General features: G+C 29.6%; 1 protein-coding gene across 1 annotated transcript; it reads left to right on the top strand.

Moving 5' to 3' along the window:
- The first annotated feature begins 827 nt into the window (after positions 1–827).
- On the top strand, positions 828–6599 carry LOC107876505. The gene is made up of 3 exons (XM_047393973.1): positions 828–848; positions 5102–5373; positions 6257–6599. The coding sequence occupies exons 1-3, from the start codon at positions 828–830 to the stop codon at positions 6363–6365; spliced, it is 402 nt and encodes a 133-aa protein (XP_047249929.1). The 3' UTR covers positions 6366–6599.
- Positions 6600–10019: the final 3420 nt, after the last annotated feature.

The raw sequence follows: 10019 nt of genomic DNA, 5'->3' as shown, positions 1-10019 counted from the left end.
CAAGGTGGGAACTCACTCAGATGAAGTATTTGTTTTAATCAAACTAAGATCTATAGTTAAACGAGTCCTTCTATTATCCTAAGCAAGAACTAACGAATTTGTAGTTTCTTCCTTGACCTTAGACCGTGTGAAATACTGATATTTTACCAGCGATTACTTTTTGTCTTTGTGAAACAGCCAAGTTTGACTACCAACACAAATCAGCCTCTTTCTAAAAGAAAATAAAAACACTCAAAAGGTAAAATGTTAGTTTATGATCATAATAATTAACCAAAATAATATACGAAACAAATGACATATGTTTGGTTTAAAATAGACTAATCCAAAATTTGAAGAATATGATGCTTTGAAAAAAGTGACTGAATGATCAGAACTTTGATTATTTGATGAATTTTGAATTAGAGTGAACAAAGTGTTTTGGAGAAATTGATATTTACAAATAAATATTCTAAAAGGTTTATTCGAAAAGCTCTTTTGAAGACAACATAGTCTTTCTATTAATAGAACATCTGGATAGCTCTAATTATAATTGAGTATGAGAGAAATGAATTGATAGAGCAGCGTGGTCAATGTGAATTGGACAATGACCTAGTAAAAGTTTGAATAAAACGTGGGGTAAATTAGAAGGAATATAATTGATGGACTTTTAAGGTATATTGGAAAGGTTCAGATTTTGAGTCTTATATTCCTATTAATACTCTAATATTTTGAAATAGAATAATTGACTAGTCTTGTTTAAAGCCAAAGATATGTTATTTAAACACACAAATCAAGCAAAACAATAAAACACTTTAACACATAAAGAGTTATTACGCGTCCTAACATACATGGGACCTTTCAAGCCAAAGGTAAGCCTAACATTTGAAGGATATACGTGTCATTTGTAAGATGTTTCGTTGCCCCCAAATATATCCCAATAGGCAATCGTCCATACAATCTGGAATTACATCCTTCAATTAAAACACATAAAGAATGATCGCCTGTTATTGACTGGTGGTTAATAGACATAAGGTGGGTTTTTCTAATGGACCCAATACCCCCTTAGGTATTGGGTCATCCTAAACTCATGCCTAAAAAGGATTTTGATTTCACTCTATCCTAGGTATCTAGAGTGGGCTTTGACCAAGTTTTCAAGTGGACAACTCAGATTTGAAAATACGAACAGTCATCGAACGCCTAACATGACAATAAATTATCGTATTTCCAACTCTTTATTTTGAATTGATAAATAGGGGCTAAGATATCGGCGAAACCCTAAAACAGTTTATATATTCAAATATGGAAGTATGCCATGAAATGCAACAATTTAAATTTTGTGAAAATTTAAACACATAATCAAATAAACAGTTAAATAATACAGACCCAAATAGTTGGTCAAAAAAGTTAGTTTAAATATTTGGTTAGAACATAGTTAAATCCCCAACAGAGTCGTCATTTCTATTTTATCCTTTTCGAGTCTCTTTTGGCTAGAAAATGGTTGACCTTCTTAAAACTATTTCAACAGATTCAAGAAAATTTTGAAATAATTTTGAAAAATTTACAGAGTCGCCACTTGATTTTTATAGAAAAAATCAAGAGAAAAAAATTAAAAGAGTTTCAAAGATTCAAAAACAGAAATAAGCCGTTAAAACTACAGAAATTGGGTAAGGGTTCAATTAACGCCCTAATAAGATTTTTCAGACACTTAGGAGCATCAATTTACCAAAAAGAACTAACTTGACTAACTAAAATTGGCTAATTTTCGTAAAGACTTGATTTTATAGAAAATATTAAAATTATTTATTGAAGTGTATTTAAAATAACATTTATTCATTCAAAAGAGAAAATAATTTATTTAAATTGAACTAAATTGTAATTTTTCGGACTTAGGAGGAAAATAAATTTTGCTTTTGTAGAAGAAGAAGATTATGAAATTATTTTCTTATTATTAATTATTATAGAAAAGTCGATTATGTTGTAGAAAAATCTTTTGGAAGACATGATAAGAGAGTGTTAAATTAAATATGCATATTAATCTTGAAAAGTTGAAATTTACAAGAAAAATTAGTTTCTTGAATTTGAAAAAAAAATTACTTTAATCCAAATAGACTATTAGTTATATGAACATAACAAATGACATTTTGAAATAAAATACTTAATCTTTAAAAAGACTTATTTTAAGGAGAAAATTGAAGGAACCAATTTTATACGTTTTAGACAATATAAATTAGGTGAAGAAATTATGAATTAAGTAAAAGAAAACTATGATAAAATAAAAATGGCAACACTTTAGGGAATTTGTCTAGGTTAATTGATTAAAAAGTTAGTTAATACAAATAAGCAATACAAGCTACAAAAATAATACAAGAATCGAAATTGGGCCCTTAGTTAGCCCATCAATAAAGATGCCTAGCTTTGGGCTTTGAATTATGGACTTCAGTCCATTTTTCTACAGTGTATATTATGTGTATATCAGCCCCCCTTTTCTTCCTGCGTTTTGTATATCTAATGTATACATGACAATATATTGGTCATATATACACGTATTTTCGTCCTCCACCTGTATAATAAGCTTCCTTTTTCTCATATTCATCATATATCTATTGTATATCATCACAAAACTGTTCCGTTTTAGGACTTTGGCATGGGTTTTTAACTCGGAGGAATGGGACTTGGTCCCATAGATGCAAAGGAGTGTCTGTTGGACTCATACGACGAAGTTCATGCATAGAAAAGGTGATATAAGGAGTTAGTACGGAATTCACATCACCTTTAGCACACATATATGATAAAGATCATAACTCAAATTCAATCACAAACACTAAGAAAATACCGGGGGGTGGGGGGTAGGGGGGGTTATTTATAAAAAACGAAAGAAAAATAAATAAATCATGCCAAACAAATGAATGTGATTAACATTAGTTATACAAGTAGATGTGTTATGTCAATTTTAGTAGACTAGAGATGCTCGAAATTGAAGGAAATTAGCTATTAGATTGCAACCTTGTCGTTTAATATCCAAAACACTTGCACAAGATTGATGGCAGACATACACCTTTATATCCAAAAGCTATTTACGGTGAATACAAAGAAGTAATTATACTTGGTCTATTACTATTCTGGAATCCAAAACATATAGTAAAAATCTCAATACACATTTTGATATTTTTGCAGGTTTTCCAATTAAGGCGACGAAGTAAAATAAAACCTAGAAAACATTTTTTCCACATAAGTAGCAAAAAGCAAAAGAACCAGGCGACACAAATTTAAATTAGACATCAACCATGCTCGATAACAGATTATACATAGAAAATTTTTAAGCAAACATAAAATAAGAAAAACAAACTTGTCCTTTTACACCCAACACACCACAGTCGACTATGATTCAGAAAAGGAGATGATTGATGCTTTGAACAAGTTTTACGTGAATTTTTATGTCTCTGTTTCAGCTAATTAGATTTTAACACACACCCAGGTAAATCCACAAACTTGTTTTAAAAGTAAAGCCCTCAGGAAAAATAATTTGGCACATACTCACGAAAAATAATACTTAATCCGAAAGAAAATTGTCTTAAGACAGTCAAGTTTCCCTCGCTTAACTCTAAATAGTATCGAGAAAAACAAAAGCACAATTTAGCAAAACTCACTACTTATCAACCAAATTTATAATAAAATCCGCTCAACAGTAAAGTGAATCTTATTTAGATGTCTCAATTTCCTAGTATTATGAACTAGGCAGATTTCACAAGAAGCTCGGCTGATATCATTCAATGTATTACATACATAACCAACACAATAATGTAAACTCAACATAATAACAACGAGGGGAAAATAGGTGGGGGGAGGGAGTTTAGGAAATTTTAAACCTAAATTCTGAAATTATTTCTTGAAAAAATTTGAGGTCCGCAATAAGACAAATGAGAGAGACGTTGGAAATTAAAGTATTACCCAAAATGGTAAATCAAAGACTCAGAGAGATTAAAGTTATTTGATTTTAGCCATAGATGGGTGTACAATGATGGGAAAAATATAAAAGGGCTTCTGGGGTTTTCCATGGTTGACTTTGTTGAAAGTTGTTACGCATCGTTATAGCGTTGATATCATTGTTGTTGATGTCACAGTGTTAGCTTGGTTGTTGTACGCTGTTGTTGTTACATTGGTACTGGTTTTGTTGTTTGGTTGAAATTGTACAATGTTGTATTGTGGGTAATGTTGTTGGAACAAGTGTATTGTTGTCATTGTTTGATGAAGAAAGGGGAAGTAAAAGAGGCAGGGCTGGGTCAGGGCGGTGGTATGGGTTGGAGTTGGGCTTTGTATTATTGATGGGTTGCTGATTTATTATCGTTGAAGGCTGCTGGTGGGAGCTATTGTTGTTGTTGTGGACTAAGTTATTTAATAAGGAAAAATTAGAGAAACTATCCTTAAAATTATAATTACAATAAATAGCAATACTGTAATGGAAGAATATGTATTTTTCAATTGTGCATATGTATTTATGAGTAATATATATATATATTTGTATATGTATTTATATAGCAACATTTTAATTAATTACAAACTAATAATAACTAATCAAAATTTATAATTTCATTTAATTTTTCTTAAATTTAAACTATATCAAAAAATTAATTGGCCAATTACGCTAAAATTATGGTCAAATAGATTTTAATTATGATCAAATTTAATAAATTAACTAAAATTAAAATAAAATTCAATACGAATTATCAAACGATTTAATCCGAAGCTTCTTGGTTTAACAAAAATCAAACAAATATTTTCTTAAAAAAAATATTTTTGAGAATAAAAATATATTTAAATTAATTTTTTACCCATAGTTAATTTTTAGGGACAACCCTTGATTAGAAAATTAAAATTTCCAATAAAATAATTATTAAAGTAACAAAATTATGATCTTGTATACATATAAAATGTATAATCGCTACTTAAAATTACAAAATTATCCAAATAAATATTTTTAGAAGGAATTTATTAGATAAAATAAATATTTTAATTTTATTTAAAATCAAAGAAATTCAAAATTAAACTTAATTGTGGAGCGTAAAAATTAGGTGTCAACAGGCATTGAAGGGTATTTTTATCTTTTAAGCTTTTAAGTTTACAGCTAATACTCCACTGCCTCATCCATTCTCTCTATTCTCATCCCTTTCATCGTCTTTACTCTTTTGGCTACTACTCCACCGCTTCATTCATTCTTTGTCTATTCACATTCCTTTCATCGAAGAACAAGTTTGTGTTTGCCGACGCTTCAACATCTGCTGAGACAATATTGAAAACCCCATTAAGATTTCATATAAAGAAGCAGAAGAGTCAAAAAGTTACCATTATTGAAGACTTTGATATATCTGGTCTTAAGCTTATTAAAGTTCCTAAAAGGTTTGATTTTTATTTTTCATATGCTTCTAATTATCACATGGATCCTCATAAAGAGGTTTGATTTTTATTTCTTTTTTGGCTGTTTATTGGATGTTGCATAAGTTTGACTAATCTTGTTAGTGTCTGTTTGTTGTGTATATATAAATAAAATTTATTTCCAACTTCAGAAATTGGTTGATATTTGTAGAAAATATTGCTAAACAAGGATGAGGAAAAGTAAAGTTTGAAGTTGCAAACTTTACTAATTTGGATCTAATGAAATAGATATCGCAGGATAGGGTAATTTTTAGTTAATTAAGAAAGCAAAAAATTGAAATTTCCTTATTTTCTATACCTATCTTGTATTCTGGTTGCTTTGAAATCCCTGCTCATTATTGCTATAAGTTTTATCTAGGAGGAAAACAAAAGATATGTATGTAAGATTGTAGTCTTTGCCATCTCCCTAATTGATTAATCTGAGGAATAATGAAGTTTTTGCTATAAATTACCAGTGTTTTATATAACCTTGTAGCTGTTAGATTTTATTGAGGCTTGCCGTATTTGTTTTGCTCAAATGAGGATCATGTTTCGAGCAACAGTTTCATGGTGTTTATATTTTTGCTATATTATTATATGTTCATTTCCTAGCACAAAAAGTAGTGTTAGACAATTATGCAGATTGCAGCTCTGTGGCATATTAGTGCCTTGTAATTTTGTAATCTCTATGTAGACTTTAAATGGAAAAGGAGAGGGAAAGATGCAACTTTTCATGCCACCAGTTATCAATCGCATTTTATGTCTGAAATGCTTAGCTTACTGGTTAAGGGGGTTTATTTTTTCATTCTTAATAAAAGAATTCAATTGTATTTGTTTTGACTTGAATATTGTCATTCATAACTCACAGGAGGCAGAGTTCTTCACAGAATATGGAGAGGCAAGCAGATACCAAATTTAGAAAGTTACCGGCAAGGGTAGCTATGGAGTTGTGGCTTCTGCTATTGATATCAAAATAGGAGAAAGATTTGTTATCAAGAAAATTAATAACGTGATTGAGCATGTATCTGATGCCATTAAGATTTTAAGAGAAACTAAGCTTCTTCGGCTGCTAAGGCATCCTGATATCGTAGAAATAAAGCACATCTTGTTACCCCCTTCTTGTCGAGAGTTTCACTGAGGTGTGCTGGCTGTTTCATACTAACACCCGGTCGCCATTTGCAACTAAATTTATATGTACTCATTAAGCTATTTGAAGAAAAAAGATATTTAAGAGATGACTTTGACTCTCAAAGAAAAAAACTTTTAAGTCAATATATCTTGTAGCATGAAATTGACTATTTTGTAGCAACTTCTCAACTGTGTACATTTATCGTGAAAATTTTGGGACTCGCAGAAGACGAATTTGGAATGGAAAACTAGAGTAATGGGTTGTGTCCTATAGAGCACAATTTGTGTCCAGTGCTAATACGGATACACAATCATTGTAGAGATATCAAAAAAGGTTGCAACAGCACATGAAACAGTGATCACCAATAACTATATGGCAACAGAACCTGTCAAGGTGATGCTTACATTTGAAAAGCAAACATCAAAGATGGAACCAAGACCAAGCCCTCCAATTAAACTAATCAATGTTAGTAAGGGCTTTCAAAGATCAATAACAGTGAAAAAAAGGATAACTCCCTTGAACATTATATTAGGTCCGTGCTGAGCACGAACTCCCTCCATCTAGTAGAAATAATAAAGGCTTTCAACATGTTTGTTTTTAAACATTAAATAAAAGCATGAGAACATTAAGATCTTTAAAATAATTTTACAAGATCAAATTACTTAAAATTTGTCTTTTCTGCTTTAGTATTTGGTCCCTAACAAGAACTTTAAAAAAAGGTCCACATTTTTTTATTTAATTACAAACATGCCCTATATATGATGTGTCTCATTAGATTTTCTAATTTGTCATAAATGACTTGAGATGTGGGTCTCTACTTTTTCATATAATTAGCACTAATTTGAATACAGAAAAGGAACAAATATATACTCGAGTTATGATAAATGATACATATATATCCTTCGTCATATTTTATGTACATATATGTCTCTACAGTTAATGAAATAGTATATATATGCCCCTCAAACTAACGATAGGGGTATACGTGTACCCAAAGTATGAAGGAGGATATATACATTTCATTTATCATAGTTCGAGGGTCTATTTTTTCCTTTTTCATTTTAGTTTATTTTTATCCTGAATAATTAACCCAAACTCACTACCTAATCCAATAGGTTTACTACCTGACTCGATCCCAATTAAAATTCAAGAGATGTCTATCTAATAGACACATTTATTCCACTCCTATAATGATATATACACACGATACAGTAATATTCACATGGGGCATCTCATTAAAATTAGTGGCCTAAATTCAAAATTTAATAAGAGGTCTTAAGTATATAGACATATATACAAAATAATATTTAAAATATTTAGAATTGTCTTGTTTGTTCTTTGCATATTCGTTGTTTATGGCGTAGTACTTTTAAAAGACGCTAACCTTTAGGTTCACATATTAATATGCTTATTAATAAAAGTAATAATTAATTTTAATTAATAAGATGTTAGTCATTTGTTTGCAATACATTTACTTGGATGTTGTTAAGATTTTATTGATTAATACGAAGTTTGAGTTGTGTAATTCAAAATTCTAAAATATTTCTGATAAAATTTTGATAGTTTTTTCTTTCTTTATTTTATTTTAAATAATTTTTTAAAATGTATTTCACAATCTTCATTTTTTTTTAAGTGAAGTTGAAATCATAAAATTTACCAATTAAATTTTTGAGGCATCAAAATTTTGGGAGTCTAAAGCAAATACTTTACTAGCCTTACCCTTGAGCCACCTCTGACACTCACTACGATCAATTTTAAAAAAGGAAAAATCATTTATCCACATCACTCAAAAACAACACGAAATAAATTGAACCTCTCACATTTCAATTTTCAATGAAATTTCATTGGAAAGACACTACCTACCATCGATTAACACCAACATAGCCATCGTCGAACCAAAAACACCCCACCGACAAATCATCGCCACACCCCTAGCTCCGGCCACCTCTGACCTAATCTCTACTCCTCCAACCAGTAAATACCAACTAGTAGCAGTGACCAATTACTGCAATTTAATTGGGGTTCACATTAAGAGAAAAAACAAAGGGGGGATCGGGTTTGGAATAAAAAATAGAAGTTAAGTCGAGTTGGTTTGAAATCAGATTCGATAGATTTATTGGATCAGGGTAGTGAATTTGGATTAATTATTTAGGATAAAAAATTAAAATGAAAAAAGGGATAAATACACCCAATACTATGACAAATGGTGAATATATACCCTCCATCATACTTTGGATACATATATGCCTCTGTTGTTAGTGTGAGGGACATATACGCACCATTTCTTAAATAATAGGGATATATGTGTACCTAAAGTATGACGGAAGGTATATACGTACCATGTTTATCATAGTTCGGAGGTATATTTGTCTTTTTCCCGATTTGAATATAGAAAAGGGAAAACACTTACTATCTTTAATAATTCATAATTAATTAATTATAATCAAATATTTAAAGTAAATAAATGTTATTTTATATTTGATTCTTATATTTAATATAAAATTTTGTCTATTGCTCGTTCATTTTAGTAATTTTTTTTTTAATTATTTCCGTATGATATTGATTTTATCATTAGGTTATTATATTAAATACTAATATTCAAATATAAAATTTTAAAGTATGAATAATAAAGTTGTTCATTTTAGTAAATTATTTTTTTTAAATTATCTCTGCATGATATTGCTTCATCATTAAGTAACTATATTATGTACTACTATTCAAATCCAAATTTTTAAAATATAATTATTAAAATTAATTTAGTAAAATAAACTCCTAACATATATTTTCTTAAAATCTGTGTCAAGTCGATAAGTACTAAGTAAAAAGCAACTAAAGAAAAACACATAATAAAATTTTCTTTTGTGAGGATAAATATAATTCACTATTAAATAATATGTGACCTACCTAATATACAATTTTAATTAATGAAACCTAGTAATTGGTTTGATGTAGTCCAGTTCGATCCTTACGTTGATTTCTAAAGATCCTCTGACACTCCTAGAATCACCGGTATGGTTGGAAAACATCTTCTCCAGTGCTTACTATACTCTTGAATAATTGAGAATTTAGCAGTCATTTGGTTGGAAATAAATTATCTTTGGATAATTAATTCAGAAAAATTATTTTGGGATAGTTATCGCACTATGTATATGGGACAATTTATCTCACCACTTCGATATAAATAGTAAGATAAATAATTTTGAGACTAACTAATACTATCTTCAATCAAACGGAGGATAAAATAATCGTGCATTTTATCCCAAAACTATTATGCCTTATACATCACACCAAACAACCTCCAGAATTTAATTAGGATATGTATAAGCTACTCATATATTTGTACAAAACTTACACTATGCGTGCTTTTTCTATTTTTATCCTTATTGTCTTTTTTTCTCCTAATTTTCACAGCACGGGCAGTTTCTCTCCAACATTACTTAGATAGCCGTATTGCACTGTGATGTTAAAATGTTTTCTTTAAGTTGATTATTAGCATACAATT

The sequence above is a fragment of the Capsicum annuum genome, chromosome 7 (assembly GCF_002878395.1).
Source record: "Capsicum annuum cultivar UCD-10X-F1 chromosome 7, UCD10Xv1.1, whole genome shotgun sequence".
Lineage (NCBI taxonomy): Eukaryota > Viridiplantae > Streptophyta > Magnoliopsida > Solanales > Solanaceae > Capsicum > Capsicum annuum.
This window is presented reverse-complemented; position numbering and strand designations above follow the sequence as displayed.

Bases quoted from the DNA above. Each gene is read 5' to 3' on its own strand.
- LOC107876505 (XM_047393973.1), top strand. From the start codon at position 828: ATGGGACCTTTCAAGCCAAAG. The intron at 849-5,101 runs GTAAGCCTAACA...TTAAGTTTACAG, and splicing joins TGGGACCTTTCAAGCCAAAG to CTAATACTCCACTGCCTCAT. The intron at 5,374-6,256 runs GTTTGATTTTTA...CATAACTCACAG, and splicing joins CTTATTAAAGTTCCTAAAAG to GAGGCAGAGTTCTTCACAGA.